At 39.5% G+C, this 17198-nt stretch overlaps 1 protein-coding gene across 5 annotated transcripts in view; it reads left to right on the top strand.

The window, feature by feature from the left end:
• The first annotated feature begins 1988 nt into the window (after positions 1-1988).
• Positions 1989-17198, top strand: part of DNAL1 (dynein axonemal light chain 1) — a 38701-nt gene continuing 23491 nt past the window's right edge. The window contains exons 1-4 of one of the 5 annotated variants that reach the window (XM_067730884.1): positions 2020-2211; positions 10748-10788; positions 11205-11243; positions 14927-15036. In XM_067730884.1, coding sequence (XP_067586985.1) covers positions 10786-10788; positions 11205-11243; positions 14927-15036 — 152 coding nt within the window. In that variant the 5' untranslated portion in view covers positions 2020-2211; positions 10748-10785. Of the gene's footprint in view, positions 2212-2250; positions 2269-10695; positions 10789-11204; positions 11244-14926; positions 15037-17198 lie in introns of those variants that run through there. The other 4 variants (XM_067730895.1, XM_067730904.1, XM_067730876.1 and 1 more) reach the window with 4 other exon arrangements.

Below are 17198 nucleotides of genomic sequence, written 5' to 3'. Positions count from 1 at the left end.
TGATGGGAAATGTATCAAGATATTGTGAGTTCATTTGCAGAGACAAGCAGATTTCTGTTTATATAGTGGTAAATAGTTTATATGGTGTTAAATAAAACATATTTATGGTCAAAGTTTACCGCTGCAATGACAAAAAGGAAGCAGAAGTAATGTTCTGAGCAAGCATGAAGATAAAATTGATTCATTAATGATATTTCATTATTAATACCAACTCCTTATGGTATAATCCATAGTTTTGAGTAGAAGGACTACTCTGCTGGGTTATGAGATATGTTTAAGGAGTAGATGCCCATTACAGTCACATCAACAAAACTGGTAGAGACTGTGGCAGGTGAAGAAGAATCCTAGTTTGCAGAACTGTGGAGATGTGGAGATCTGAAAAAAAATGAAAAAAACCTACAAGAACAAAAGTTGGATATGTTATGAATATACATTTTTTTCTTCAGTAAAAATTTTACTTTTTCCTATTTTTAGGAATTGATTAAATTACCTTTTTCAAAGTGAAATTTATTTCTTATTTCAAAATTTAAAACAGGCTCATTATAGAACAATCAGAAAACAGACAAGCAAAATGAACCTTGTATTAGTCGGCTCAGGTTGCAAGTAATAAAATACCATAGACTGAGTGCTTAACAGAAGTTTGTTTTTTCACAGTTCTGGAGGCTGGAAATCCAAGATCAAGGAGCAGACAGGGTTGGTTTTTGGTGAGGCCTCTGTTCTTGGCTTGCAGATGACCACTTTCTCACTGTGTCCTCACATGGCCTTTCCTTTCTGCACACCAGTCCTGGTGTCTGTTCCTATAGGACTCCAGTCCCATTGGGTTAGGGCCCCACTCTTATGGCCTCATTTAACCTTAATTGCCTCCTTGAAGGCCCTGTCTCCAAACACAGTCACACTGGGGCTTAGGGCTTCAACATATGAATTTTGAGGGGACACAATTCAGTCCATAACAAACATTAAAACCTCCTAATATCTTTTTTATTTTAAATTGCATGTAACTTTTATATATTTATTTATTTTTTATAAATTTGTTTATTTATTTCTGGCTGCGTTGGGTCTTGGTTGCTGCATGCGAGCTCTCTCTAGTTGCAGCGAGTGGGGGCTACTCTTTGTTGCGGTGCGTGGGATTCTCGTTGTGGTGGCTTCTCGTTTCAGAGCACGGGCTCTAGGCACATGGGCTCAGTAGTTGTGGTTTGCGGGCTCTAGAGCTCAGGCTCAGTAGTTGTGGCTCATGGGCTTAGTTGTTCCGCAGCATGTGGGATCTTCCCAGACCAGGGCTTGAACCTGTGTCCCCTGCATTGGCAGGAGGATTCCTAACCACTGCACCACCAGGGAACCCCCTCATAATATCCTTAATAATACCAATTCTCTGTTGTTGACATTTGGGTTTTCTTTTCGCTGTTAAAACTTTGAACATATATCTCTGTGCATATGCCTGATTATTTCTTCAGGATGAAGTCCTAGAAGTGGAACTGCTGGGTCACAGAGGTGCAAAAGTTTTTAAAGCTTTAAAATTGCCAACAGCCTGCGGAAAGGCTGTATCAATTACAAACAGCAGTGTATGTATGCGTCCCCACTTCTCCATACCCCTAGCAACTCTGGACATTTTTAGTTTTTGGCTAATTTGATAGTTGGGGGTATAAAGACACCTCGGTTATGTAAAACCAGCATTTCATGCTTCAGCCGCCTCAGGCTGCCTGAAGGGGTTGGGAGAAGCTAACTGAAGAAATGCAGCCGTGTCTGGGTATCCTCAGTCGGACAACTAGGTAAATTACAGCAGGGAGTCAAGAGAACGGGAAGGGCAATCTGCAAAGGAAGGGAATTTTTAAAGTTCCTTTATGGGGTGTGGCAGTTGTTACAGGGAGGTTTCAAAGTTTTAAACTTTAAGCCGGTACGTCACTCCAGATTAGCTGAAATTACTTTCACAAGGGAAAAAGACATCTCCCAACCACTCCACGAGGTTATGCTCTCGACCCCTCTGTGCCACCAGTTGCTGCGCTTGCAGTCCCTGGGTAGCTAGCAACCGCGGAGCGGGAGGACCCCGGCGTACACCGCGCGGTCCCACAATGCCCTGCTTGCGCCACACTGAGGGCGGAGAGAAAAGACCACTGCCGGGGTAGGGATCCAAGGAGAGCTCCAAGAGGTGCGCATGCGCACTGATCCCCGCGGGCCCTAGCAACCAGAGCAGTGACAGTAGCAACCGCCGGAATGGTGAGTACCCTCCAGGCCTCGTAGCCAAAGCTGAGAGAAGATTGGAAGTGGAAAAGGGTAACTGGAGGGTTGAGGATGGCGGAGGTCCTCAAACAGCGGAAGGGAGCCGGTAGCGGATGCTGGCTCGGTAGATTCTGAGGCCTAAGGCGAAAGAGAAGCCCTGGCACCGGGTGGTGTGGGGCTGATTGGAGGTTGGGTTAATCTCTGCCAGAGACTCTGGCAGAGAAAAGGGAGGGCAAAGAGCAGAGGGCAAAAAGCAAAGAGCGGAGTAGAGTGGGAAAGGTGATGGAAGGGGGAGTGTGAATAAGGATATCTTTTTACATGGGAGTAATCCGCCCCCCCCCCGCCCCGGCGAGATAGAGGGTGGGGTTGGTTACGAGAGGAATGTGTATAACACTGATTGCCGCAGTATTTGTAACCTGTGATACGCCCAGGTTGCCCTCTGAATGACTGTCAGTTCAGTTATTAGTAACATTGTAACATTATAAAACCCTCTCTAACACAGCATATTAGGGTAGTGTTTCTCAAATTTCAGTATGCATGAGTATGATTTTGGCCTAAGTTGGAGTGCAGATTATGAATGTTTAATTAATTGGGGGGGGGATTCAGGAATGTGCATTTCAAATGATTCTAAAATTGGAGGGCTCCCACAACACTTTGAGAAATACTGCTGTCTTAGACTTGAAATCTGTCGGCGGGCTATCTAATCAAAGCTCTTTATGAAGTAATGGTTTTACCTAGTGATGCTCCTCAACTCCTACGTAAAGTGAGCACTCTCTTGCTTACATACTTGGTAGATCCAACTAGTAGTTGAAAAAGGGATGTTGTTGGTTAGTTACAGACCCAGCCAAAGCTATTTAGCAAAGTATGTGATTGTCCTGCCTGATGGAAATTTTTTTTTGATGTTGGGGGTAGGAGTTTATTAATTTATTTATTATTAGTTTTGCTGTGTTGGGTCTTCATTTCTGTGCGAGGGCTTTCTCTAGTTGTGGCAAGCGGGAGCCACTCTTCATCGCAGTGCGCGGGCGTCTCACTATCGCAGCCTCTCTTGTTGCGGAGCACAGGCTCCAGACACGCAGGCTCAGTAGTTGTGGCTAATGGGCCTAGTTGCTCCGCGGCATGTGGGATCCTCCCAGACCAGGGCTCGAACCCGTGTCCCCTGCATTAGCAGGCAGATTCTCAACCACTGCGCCACCAGGGAAGCCCCTGATGGAAATATTTATAAAGAATAAGTTTAACTAGTTTTCTTCTTTTTGTGATTTCATTGCTATATAGCTGGGCAGAAATTGAGTCCAAGAAATTGAAATGATGAGGAAATCATGCCTGACCTCAACCACGAGATTAAATGCTACTCTTTTTTTTAAAAAAATAAATTTATTTGTTTTATGTCTTTTCTCTAGTTGTGGGGAGCGGGAGCTTTCTCTTCCTTACGGTGTGCAGGCTTCTCATTGCGGTGGCTTCTCTTGTTGTGAAACACAGGCTCTAGGCGCGCAGGCTTCAGTAGTTGTGGCTCGCCGGCTCTAGAGTGCAGACTCAGTAGTTGTGGCTTGCGGGCTCTAGAGTGCAGGCTCAGTAGTTGTGGCGCATGGGCTTAGTTGCTCCGCGGCATGTGGGATCTTCCCGGACCAGGGCTCAAACCCATGTCCCCTGCATTGGCAGGCGGCTTCTGTGCCACCAGGGAAGTCCCTAAATCCTACTCTTTTAAACGCAGTTTTCCCCTCTGCCTTCCTTACTTTATTCCACAGGCATTTAGCTGAAAACCAAGGAGAGTAAAAAATTCTTGAACCTAAATTTATATTTAGGTGAAGAAATGACTAGCCCTAAATAATTCTGAAAGTATGAAACATGAGAATTATTGAAAATCTTCAAACAGAGAATCACAACTAGTAATTAGATGAAGCTAGCTGAGGCTGCAAACTCGTAGTTCTGGGGCCCTCTAGAAATACAGTCCCACATAGTTTTTTTTTTCTTTTTTGGCTGTGTTGGGTCTTCGTTTCTGTGCAAGGGCTTTCTCTAGTTGCGGCAAGCGGGGGCCACTCTTCATCGCGGTGCGCGGGCCTCTCACTATCGTGACCTCTCTTGTTGCGGAGCACAGGCTCCAGACACACAGGCTCAGTAGTTGTGGCTCACAGGCCTAGTTGCTCCGCAGCATGTGGGATCTTCCCAGACCAGGGCTCGAACCCGTGTGCCCTGCATTGGCAGGCAGGTTCTCAACCACTGCACCTCCAGGGAAGCCCCCACACATAGTTTTTTAACTTAAAAAATTAGCTTACAGTGTCTTAAAAATGATCATATTTTACATCAAAACGCAGATTTCTGGCTTCTCTGAAAAATCAGAAATACCATATTTCACTATCAGACACATCTTTTTTCATATTTTTGTACTACTGAAATATGATGGTGTGATGTAATTGGCAGCATCTTGTCTTTCTTAATGGTACATAAAATAAGGGTGTTACTTTCAATTAACAGAGTTTTCATATTTGGAGAAATGTGATATTAGGGTAACTCTTGTCCCAAGTCCACCTGCCAACAGTTTTCTAGAACCAAGTAGAGGTTATCCTCTTTACATGGCCAGCTTTACACATTAATGATGTCTATTGGTCCTTTAGGCATTTCAGGTTTTGACTCCCGCTATCTGTAGGGGAACTAGTGACCTTATGAACCAATTTATAGACAACTAGATTGCTTCCAACTTGTAAGTGTTCTTATAGGTGTCTTTTTTTGGACCCATGCAAGGATTTCTCTGGGAAGTATACCCAGGAATGACACTGCGAGGTCCTAGAGTCTATGCATACTTAATTTCTCTAGGCACTGTCAGATTGGTTTCCAGAATGGCTATACTAGTTCTTACTTACTTCAGTAATGCATGAGAGTTCTATTTCTCTACATTCTCACTAACTTTCCAACTTTTGCCAATTTGAGGATGTATTTTAGTATCCTATTGTTTTACTCTGCATTTCTCTGATTTTCATTGAGTTCAAATACCTCACTATTAGTCATCTGGCTTTCAGTTTCTGTGAATTTTCTGTTTACATTTTTTACCAACTTTTGCCTCTTTTGGTTGTTTGGTTTTGAATTTTAGGAGTTCCTTGTATATTCTAGATAGTAGTCCTTTGTTGTTTTTACATTGAAAATATCATCTCTTAATTTTTCTAACTTGTCAACAGAGTTCTTCATTTGCTATACTCTATCTGTTCTAGTATTTGTTAGTTTATTCTATTGTGTTTTCTACACAGATGATCATCTGCACATAGTGTTTTATTTCCTCCTTTGATCATTCCAATTTGTACTTCTTTTTATTGTAATATTGATAAAGATCTGTTGTACTATGTTAAACAGTAGCAGTGATAGTAGATAGGCATCCTTGATGTGTTTGGGATCTTAGAGAGAATATTTTTTCTTTTTTATTGAAGTATAGTTGATTTACAATGTTGTGTTTTCTGGTGTACAGCAAAGTGATTCAGTTATACATATTTAAATATATATATTCTTTTCCATTATAGCTTATTAGAAAATATTGAATATAGTTCCCTGTGCTCTACAGTAGGTCCTTGTTGTTTATCTGTTTTATATGTAGTAGTATGTATATGTTACTCCCAAATTCCTAATTTATTCCTCCTTCCACCTTTCCCCTTTGGTAACCATAAGTTTGTTTTCTATGTCTGTGAGTCTGCCTCTGTTTTGTAAATAAGTTCATTTGTATCATTTTTTTAGATTCTACATATAAGTGATATCATATGATATTTGTCTTTCTCTCTCTGGCTTACTTCACTTATTATGATAATCTCTAGGTCCATCCATGTTGCTGCAAATGGCACTATTTCTTGTTTATGGCCGAGTAGTATTCCATTGTATATATGTACCACATCTTCTTTATCCATTCATCTGTCATTGGGCATTTAGGTTGCTTCCATGTTTTGGCTATTGTAAATAGTGCTGCAATGAACATTGGGGTGCATGTATCTTTTCAAATTATGTTTTTTTCTGGATTTATGCCCAGGAGTGGGATTGCTGCATCATATGGTAACTCTATTTTTAGTTTTTTAAGGAACTTCCATACTGTTTTCCATACTGGCTGCACCAATTTACATTCTCACCAACAGTGTAGGAGGGTTCTCTTTTCTCCACACCCTCTCCAGGATTTATTATTTGTAGACTTAAAAAAATTTTTTTATTGGAGTATAGTTGATTTACAATGTTGTGTTAGTTTCAGATGTACAGCAAAGTGAATCAGTGTAGACTTTTTTTTCTTTTTTGGTTGCCACATTTGGCATGCGGGATCTTCCCTGACCAGGGATCGAACCTGCCTCTTGCACTGGGAGTGTGGAGTCTTAACCACTGGACTTTCAGGGAAGTCCCAATGTAGACTTTTTAGTGATGGCCGTTCTGACCAGGGTGAGGTGATACCTCATTGTAGTTTTGATTTCATTTTTCTAATAATTAATGATGTTGAGCATCTTTCATGTGTCTATAGGCCATCTGCATGTCTTCTTTGGAGAAATGTCTGTTTAGGTCTTCCGCCCATTTTTTTTTTTTTTTTGCGGTACGTGGGCCTCTCACTGTTGTGGTCTCTCCCGTTGCAGAGCACAGGCTCCGGACATGCAGGCTCAGTGGCCATGGCTCACGGGCTTAGCCGCTCCGCGGCATGTGGGATCTTCCCAGACCAGGGCACGAACCCGTGTCCCCTGCATCAGCAGGTGGACTCTCAACCACTGTGCCACCAGGGAAGCCCCTGCCCATTATTTGATTGTGTTGTTTGGGTTTTTTTGTTTGTTTGTTTTGTTTTGTTTGTTACTGTGTTGTATGAGCTATTTGTGTATTTTGGAAGTTAGCCCTTGTCAGTCACATCGTTTACAAATATTTTCTCCCAGCCCATAGATTGTCTTTTCATTTTATTTATGGTTTCCTTTGCTGTGCAAAGCTTTTAAGTTTGATTAGGTTCCTTTTGTTTATTTTTGCTTTCATTTCTATTGCCTTGGGAGACTGACCTAAGAAAACATTGCTATAATTCATGTCAGAGAATGTTTTGCCTATGTTCTCTTCTAGGAGTTTGAGAATGCTTTTCATGTTACATTCCCAGTTTGGCCCACGTTGACCACGTTTTTTAAAATAAACCCTCCATACACATATACACACATCCTGATACTCTTTACCAAGCTCAGCTTTTTCTTTTTCCTTAGTAATTGTCACCTTCTAATATACTATATGATTTATATCTATTTATTTATTATATTATTTACCATCTGTCTCCTGCCAGTAGATGTAAATTCCATGAAGGCAGGGATCTTTGTTTTGTTCACTGATATATCCTCAGCAAGTGAAAGAACGTTTGGTACATAGGAGGTAATCAATAAATATTTGCTGAAATGAATGAATTGCTCCCTTAACTGTGGTGTTTGTTGAAGCTTTTTAAATTTTTTAAATTAATTTATTTTATTTATTTATTTTTGGCTGCATTGGGTCTTCATTGCTGCGCGTGGGCTTTCTCTAGTTGCAGTGAGCAGGGGCTACTCTTCGTTGAGGTGCGCAGGCTTCTCATTGCGGTGGCTTCTCTTGTGGAGCACAGGCTCTAAGCACGCAGGCTTCAGTAGTTGTGGCTCATGGGCTCAGTAGTTGTGGCTCGCAGGCTCTAGAGCGCAGGTTCGGTAGTTGTGGCACACGGGCTTAGTTGCTCTGCGGCATGTAGGATCTTCCCGGACCAGGGTTCAAACCCATGTGCCCTGCATTGGCAGGCGGACTCCCAACCACCGCACCACCAGGGAAGCCCCTGTTGAAGCTTTTTGATGTGTAGCTTTTATCAAGTAAGAAATTTCACTTTAACCCTTAGTTGAGAGCTTTTAATATCAGCTGTAGAACTTTATCAACTGCTCTTTCTGCACTTACTGAAATAAATGTGATTTTCCCCCTTTAATCCATTAATAAATGATTTATATTTATAGACTTTTCTGTTGTTAAACAATCCTTATGATCCTGGCATAAGCCATTTTTGATCATGATCATTATACACCATTGGCTTTGGAGATCTAATGTTGTATCTAGGATTTTCAAATCTGTTTTGAAAAGTAAAGAGGGCTCCTTATCTGGTTATGGCATCAAGGTTATTCTGGCCTCGTAAAATAAGTTGGAAACTTTCCCTCTTTTTTCTGATTTCTGAAACACCTTGTATAACAAGGAATATCTGTTCCCTGAAAGCTTGGTAGAACTTGTAATTTATCTAGGCTTGGGGTATTAGGGGAGGAAGGTGAGGGTAAATCTCTGATTATCTTTTTTTTTTTTTTTTTTTTGCGGTATGCAGGCCTCTCACTGTTGTGGCCTCTCCCGTTGCGGAGCACAGGCTCCGGACACGCAGGCTCAGTGGCCATGGCTCACGGGCCCAGCCGCTCCGCGGCATGTGGGATCTTCCCAGACCGGGGCACAAACCCATGTCCCCTGCATTGGCAGGAGGACTCTCAACCACTGCGCCACCAGGGAAGCCCTGATTATCTTTTTAGTGTTTTAAATAGTAATTAGTCTATTCAAATTTTCTGATTCTTCTTGTGAGTTTTGGCACTTTTGTTTTTTCTAGAAATGCATACTTTGTCTAGGTTTTCAAACTTATTACCATATATTTGCTTATAATATTTTATTCTTAAAATCTCTGTGATGGGAATTCCTTGGTGGCACAGGGGTTAAGAATCCGCCTGCCAATGCAGGGGACCCAGGTTTGAGCCCTGGTCTGAGAAGATCCCACATGCTGCGAAGCAACTAAGCCTGTGCGCCACAACTACTGAGCCTGTGCTCTAGAGCCCGCGAGCCACAACTATTGAGCCCACATGCCACAACTACTGAAGCCCGCGTGCCTAGAGCCCATGCTCCACAACAAGAGAAGCCACCACAATGAGAAGCCCGCACACTGCAATGATGTGTAGCCCCCGCTCGCCACAACTAGAGAAAACCCGCGTGCAGCAATGAAGACCCAATGCAGTCAAAAATAAATAAATAAATAAAATCTCTGTGATATCTGTGTTACTTCCCCTTATTTATTCTATATTTTAAATTTGTATATCTCTCTTTTTAGCTCAGTTGAGCTTGCCCGAGACTTCAGAACCCACTTTTAGTTTTGTTAATCTTTTTTCCTCTCATTCTGTTTTTCATTGATTTCTTCCTTTGTATCTCCTTCTGCCTTCATGATGTACCTTTTCAAACATTTTGAATGCTTAACTTATTTGTTTTCCATCTCTTGTTCTCTCTTATATTTTTAAAATTTATTTTATTCAAGTACAGTTGATTTACAATGTTGTGTTTACTTCTGCCATACAGCAAAGTGATTCAGTTATATATATGTGTGTGTATATATATATACATTCTTTTTCATATTCTTTTCCATTATGGGTTATCACAGGGTATTGAATATAGTTCCCTGTTCTTATTTTTATTTTATTTTATTTATTTATTTTTGGCTGCGTTGGGTCTTCATTGCTGTGTGCAGGCTTTCTCTAGTTGCGGCGAGTAGGGGCTACTCTTTGTTGTGCTGCACAGACTTCTTATTGCGGTGGCTTCTCTTGTTGCGGTGCATGGGCTCTAGGCACGCAGGCTTCAGTAGTTGTGGCCCGCGGGCTCTAGAGCACAGGCTCAGTAGTTGTGGAGCATGGGCTCAGTTGCTCCCCAGCATGTGGGATCTTCCTGGACCAGGGCTCGAACTCGTGTCCCCTGCATTGGCACGTGGATTCTTAACCACTGCGCCACCAGGGAAGTCCCTCTCATTTTTAAATTAATGTATTTGAAGCATAAGTTTGCTTTTAATTGTTATATTCCTCAAATATTGACATTCTTTGTCTTTAATTTTATTATTTTACTTAAATTTATAATTTTATTTTTAACTCAAGTGTTATTTATTAGTGTATCTTTATTTCATAGACATAATTCCTTTTGTTATTGTTTAGGGCTCTCTCTTTTTTTTTAATGAGCTCCAGCAATGAGTCAAAGAATGTCTTCCTTTTCTTACCTTTAAAATTTTTAATATCATATAAATTGAATCTAAGATACTATTGATTATAAGGTGCGACATTATTTTTAGTTCTACTAAGAAAGAAAAATAAGAAGTTAGAATTAAACTATGGCATAATTTCCTATCACTTAGAATTTTTATTTTGTACTTATTGACAGTTATTTTTAAATGTATTTAGGCATATAGATTTTTATCATATGTTATCCTTTGATAAACATAAAAATGCATATAGTATGTATATTAAATAAGAAGGTTAATTTTTAAAACTTAATTTATTTATTTTTGGCTGCGTTGGGTCTTCGTTGCTGTGTGTGGGCTTTCTAGTTGCGGCGAGCAGGGACTACTCTTTATTGCGGTACGCGGGCTTCTCATTGCAGTGGCCTCCCTTGTTGTGGAGCACGGGCTCTAGGTGCGTGGGCTTCAGTAGTTGTGGCTCGCAGGTTTTAGAGCGCAGGCTCAGTAGTTGTGGCACACAGGCTTAGTTGCTCCGCGGCATGTGGGATCTTCCCGGACCAGGGCTCAAACCCGTTTCCCTTGCATTGGCAGGTGGATTCTTAACCACTGCACTACTAAGGAAGTCCAAGATGGTTAGTATTTTTCTAAAACTACATCAGTGATACCTGGCTGCAGCAATTATAAATTGTTCCTGGTTGTAAGATGTATCCAAATTTCAAAGATATTAAAATATAAAAGAAGACATAAATCTTAGAATCAATGAAATAAGATATATTTTAATATCAGTGTTGAAAGCTATATGTTTTTTGTAAACCAAGTGGGAGTGAAGTATCTGACATTACATCACGATTTCCTTAATTTCTCTGAGAGATATTTAAATGAGTATTTCTGATTTCAGGAAATTAAAACACTCTCTTTGCATATAAAGTCTCAAAAAAAGAAGTTAATCTTTTTAACGGTAGATGCCAGGGCTAATAATTATTGCATGAAAATTGAGTCAACAAATCACACCAATAAAGACAGCTTTGTTTTTTCTTCTCTTTTTAAGGCAAAAGCAACAACAATCAAAGAAGCCCTAGCCAGATGGGTGAGTTCATAAGTTTTTACTTCTTCTAGAAACTACATAAAGAGAATTTTTTGATAATTATTTAAATATGACCATTCAATACAAGGGATCTTTGTGGTATTGGAACTGTTTAGCTATCTTGATGGTGTTAGTGGATACATGAGCCTACACAGGTGATAAAATTGTATAGAACTTAATACACACATGCAAACACATTCACACTCGTATGTACAAGTGAGTACAAATAAAATTGGGAAAATCTGATTAAAATCAGTGGATTGCATCAATATCAATATCCTGGTTGTGATATTATACTATAGTTTTGAAAAATGTTACCATTGGGGGAAACTGGGCAAAGTGTATAAGGGATCTCTCTGTATTATTTTTTATAACTGCACATGAATTTTCAAGTGTCTCAATAAAAATTTCAATTAAAAAAATCTGACCGGGCTTCCCTGGTGGCGCAATGGTTGAGAGTCCGCCTGCCGATGCAGGGGACACGGGTTCATGCCCCGGTTCGGGAAGATCCCACATGCCGCGGAGCGGCTGCGCCCGTGAGCCATGGCCGCTGAGCCTGCGCGTCTGGAGCCTGTGCTCCGCAACAGGAGAGGCCACAACAGTGAGAGGCCCGCGTACCGCAAAAAAAAAAAAAAAAAAAAATTAAAAGTAGATCTACCATGTGATCCAGCAGTCCCACTTCTGCATATATGTCTGAAGGAAATGAAATCACTATCTCAAAGAGATACCTGTATCCCCATGTTCATTGCAGCATTATTCACAATAGCCAAGACATGAAAACAACCTAAATGCCCATCAGTGGATGAATGGATGAAGAAAATGTATATTTGTATACAATGGAATATTATTCAGCCATAAAAAGAAGGAAATCCTGCCATTTGCGACATGGAAGGACCTTGGGTGCGTTATGCTAAATGACATAAGTCAGGTAGCTAAAGACAAATACTGTATGATCTCACTTACATGTGGAATCTAAAAAAGCTGAACTCATAAAAAAAGATTAGAATGGTGATGGCCAGAGTTGAGTGGAGGAAATGGGGAGAAGTTGGTCAAAGGGTATAAACTTCCAGTTATAAGATCAATAAGTTCTGGGGATCTAATGTACAGCATATTTAATAATACTGTATTATGTACTTGAAAGTTGCTAAGAGAGTAGATTTTTTTAAAAAATAAATTTATTTATTTTTGGCTGAGTCAGGTCTTTGTTGCTGCACGCCAGCTTTTTCTAGTTGCAGCCAGCGGGGGCTACTCTTCATTGTGGTGTGCTGGTTTCTCATTGCGGTGGCTTCTCTTGCTGTGGAGCATGGGCTCTAGCCGTGTGGGCTTCGGTAGTTGTGGCATGTGGGCTCAGTAGTTGTGGCTTGTGGGCTCTAGAGCACAGGCTAAAGAGTTGTGGCACATGGGCTTAGTTGCTTAGTTGCTCCACGACATGTGGGATCTTCCCGGACCAGGGCTCGGACCCATGTCCCCTGCATTGACAGGCAGATTCTTAACCACTGTGTCACCAGGGAAGTCTGGAGAGTAGATCGTAAATGTTCTCAGCACACAAAAAAATTATTATATGAGGTGCTGGATGTGTTAACTAACCTTTTTCTGGTAATCATTTTGCAATGTATATATGTATCAAAGCATCCCATGGTATACCTTAAACATAAACAATGTTATATGTCAGTTATATCTCAATAAATCTGTAAAAAATAGTGATCATTTTGTAATGTATAGAAATATTGGATCACTATGTTGTACACTGGGAATTAACATAGTATTATAGGTCAATTATATTTCAACAAACAAACAAATTCATAGAAAAAGGCATCAGATTTGTGGTAACCAGAGCCAAGGAGTAGGGGTAGGGGGAATTGGATGAAGATGGTCAATAGGTACAGGCTTCCAGTTACAAGGTAAATAAGTACTAGGGATGTAATGTACAACATGATTAATATAATTAACACTGCTGTATGTTATATATGAAAGTTCAGAGAGTAAATCCTGAGTTCTCATCACAAGGAAAAATTTTTTTCTTTTTCTTTTATTTTGTATCTGTATGAGATGATGGATGTTCACTAAACTTATTGTGGTAATCATTTCATGATTTTGTAAGTCAAATTGTTATGCTGTATATATTAAACTTATTCAGTGCTATATATCATTATATCTGGAAAAAATACATAATACATACACAAAATACATTTTTAAAAGCATATAGTAATATTAGGAAACTGCATTGTAAAAAATGCATTAAATATAAACAAATATTTTGAATATAACATTCTATAAAGTTTGAACAGTTGTATTTCAGCATTATAGATAGAATTTCCATAGAGTATAGAGATGGCTCCTCAATTGCTATGCCCAGTGATAACATATTTGACTATGTTATCAGTTGTTTTTTTGTATAATAATGTATCTTTTGCTTTTGTAGCTGGGCTTTAAATAAAAACTCTTTCAAGAAACTTGGTGTCTAGGGAAAATAGACAAAAGGGTAGGATAATGAAATATTTGAATTTTTGTTTTAGTGCTTATAAACTTCTTTGTACTCTAATTACATTAAAAAAAATTTTTCTGCTTAGTGAAAGATCTGTTTTGTTTAATAAAAAAGTGTGGAGTAGGCTTAGTATTAGATTTGATTTCCCTCAATCAGATTTTAGGATTTTATTTTATTTATTTATAATAACAAGTGGTTGGTTTTTTGGTTTGGTTTGTAGGTTCTATTTCTAGATTACATTATGGCCATAAATCTTTGACTTTAAGATTATTTGAAGACATTATGCTCATTCTTGCACTCATTAACCCAACATTTATTAAGGATCTACTTGGTGTCAGTCTCTCATCTCCTAACCTATAAATACATGGCACAAAAAAAATACTGAGTGAATGTGTATTAGATCTCTTTCAACTGATTATATATTTTCTGTTATTGATGTGTTGTGATTTGATTTTTTAAATACAAGCTTCTTTTGTGTCTAATATCAGGTTATAGAAAATATAGGAAAGCAAGAAAATGGTCCCTGAGCTGTAGGATCTTCTTGTTTTGTTGGAGAGAGAGAGCTAACTCTAAGTATTGAGGTACTTAGAAACTATTATTAGGCAGCATATACTGGTAATTAAAATTTAAACTGCATACTTAGTACTGAAATTAAACTCTAGGGTAGAATTTAGTAGTAAATTATTGTAGAGCAAATAAATTTGACCTCAGCTCTGTCATAAAGAGAAAATCTTCCCAAATTCTTGGTATTTGGTGGTTCTAGCTCTGACTAAATTGTATGTAGGAACAGAAAGATGAGATGACAGAAAGAGTTGATCTTATAGGTCTGAATCTGACACTTAGGAAAAGTTTGTTTAGGGACAAGGAATTCTTCCCAGGAAAATGTTTTTGTTGTTGTGTTTTGTTTATTAATTGATAGGCTCTAAAAGGATTTTTTAAATTACGGAAATAAAAGTTATTTTCTTTCCTCCTCTTTTCCATTTGGTTGAGACCTAACAGTGAATTATCTGAATCAGCCATGTATAAGGCTAGTTACCAAGTTCAGTAAGTAAATGTTGTCAATAAGTAAACTGTCAGGAATGTACAGAATTATTGAATTTTAATAATTGTTTTGAAATAAACATTGAAAAGCCTTGAGAAATTTTGGCCTTTTTTAGTTCCACATTTGGATTATTTTCTTCCAAATTAATTTTTAACATAGGAAGAGAAAACCAGTCAGAAGCCATCCGAAGCCAGAGAGATAAAGCTGTATGCCCAGATTCCCCCTATAGAGAAGATGGATGCGTCCTTGTCCATGCTTGTTAATTGCGAGTAAGTTCTCTTGTCTTTTTTCGTCCTTTCTAGTATTGCTGTTAAGTTTCACTTCCTTTTCTAAATACACAAACTAGAAAAATATATTTATTTTCTTGATCTTCATTTCCCTTCCTTCCTTCCTTCCTTCCTTCCTTCCTTCTTTCCTCCCTCCCTCTCTCCCTCCCTTCTTTCTTTCTTTTTCTGATTCTCACTTTGGCAAAGCCAAACATAAAAGATTATTGGTTTCTAGGATTATTAATAGAGTAATCCTGAATAATCCTGTACTGTATTTTTTTATTTTTTATTTTTTTGCGGTACTCGGGCCTCTCACTGTTGTGGCCTCTCCCGTTGCAGAGCACAGGCTCCGGACGCGCAGGCTCAGCGGCCATGGCTCACGGGCCCAGCTGCTCCGCAGCCTGTGGGATCCTCCCGGACCAGGGCACGAACCAGTGTCCCCTGCATCGGCAGGCAGACTCTCAACCACTGCGCCACCAGGGAAGCCCCTGTATTTTTTTACAGTATAATTTTTACAATATGCCTGGAGAATAGAAATTTCCTTGTCTCTTAGGAGAAGCTAAATAACACAATTAAACTTTCTCTATCATAAAATCTAGTACTTCCTCTTGTAAGATTATCCACCAAAGTCAATACTGTACTTACTCAGAGGCATAGAGATACTGCTTTAAAAAGTACTTTTCAAACTATGAAAATACATTGTAAAGCACCTAGAAGGGCTTCCCTGGTGGCACAGTGGTTAAGAATCTGCCTGCCAATGCAGGGGACACGGATTTGATCCCTGGTCTGGGAAGATCCCACATGCTGCGGAGCAACTAAGCCCGTGCACCACAACTACTGAGCCTGTGCTCTAGAACCCACGAGCCACAACTACTGAGCCCACGTGCCTAGAGCCTGTGCTCCGCAACAAGAGAAGCCACTGCAATGAGAAGCCCGCACAGCGCAATGAAGAGTAGCCCCCACTCACCACAACTAGAGAAAGTCCGCGCACAGCAACGAAGACCCAACGCAGCCAAAAAAAAAAAAAAAAAAAAAAAAAGCCCTCTTTAAAAGTCATGAGGGACACAAAATAATTTAAAAAAAAACACTAGAAAATATTAAAAGCACAAAGAAAGGGAAATAATATCAACCAAAATTGCACACCTTTTGAGAACCAGTGTTAGCATTTTGTTTTTTATTTTATTTTATTATTTTTTTAACTTTTTGGCCACACCGCAGGGCATGTGGGATCTTAGTTCCCCGACCAAGGATCAGGGATCTCACCCCTGCCCCCTGCAATGGAAGCGCAGAGTCTTAGCCATTGGACTGCCAGGGAAGTCTCAGCATTTTGATATAGAGCCTTCTAATTTTTTTTTCCTAATTGGGATCAAGTTACATTTATTTGTAATCCTATTTATCCAAGCTTTAAGTATCAGATCTATATTTATTCCTTTTAACTTATTTTCTAAATACACACTTTTTAGCAGGGTTCTGTGGCTAATTTGAGGCAATTATATACCATGACACCTTGTAACCGTGCTCTCAGGCTGCAGTGTCTTGTCAGGGGTGTAGAATGTTACAGAATCACTTGGGGTTTTTTCTGATTTCTTCATCCTGTGTTTTTCTAACTGTGGTCCCCTGACTACCTATGTAAGAATCTCCTTGTCCCACTCCAAATTTATAGAAACAGAATCTACTGATGAAACTAGGTATCTGTATTTATAATAAGCAATCTGAATGACTCTTAGATGCATATTTGTGAACTCATGCATTAGACTAATATCTGTCTTTGGAATTAAAGGGAAAAGCAAACGTATTTAGTTATTGTATGCAACTTCTCCTTTGTGATGAGAACACAATGTATTACATAAAAACCCACCTTAGATGTGTTTTTGGCTTCAAAAATCATGATTTCAAAGAGAATTATTCCAAAGTCGTCAAATATCTTTTTATCATAAAGCCATTTCAAAGGCAAGCATTTGAGAAGGTTCTCTACCCCATACCAAAGTACCTTGGAAACTGCTTAGAAAGAGTCACCCTGTTCATATTTTTGCTGACACTCTTTGAGCAGGTTGCCTAAACAACAATTAAAGAAACATTCCCCAACCGTAGTCCCAGATTTTCCAGTCCATTTTTCACTTTAACTGGTTGTTCTTGAGAATGGGGAATGACTAGAAAATACACAG

This window comes from Pseudorca crassidens, chromosome 1, assembly GCF_039906515.1.
Source record: "Pseudorca crassidens isolate mPseCra1 chromosome 1, mPseCra1.hap1, whole genome shotgun sequence".
Classification (NCBI taxonomy): Eukaryota; Metazoa; Chordata; class Mammalia; order Artiodactyla; family Delphinidae; genus Pseudorca; species Pseudorca crassidens.
Note: the sequence above shows the minus strand (reverse complement) of the source record. Positions and strands in the feature narration are given on the sequence as shown.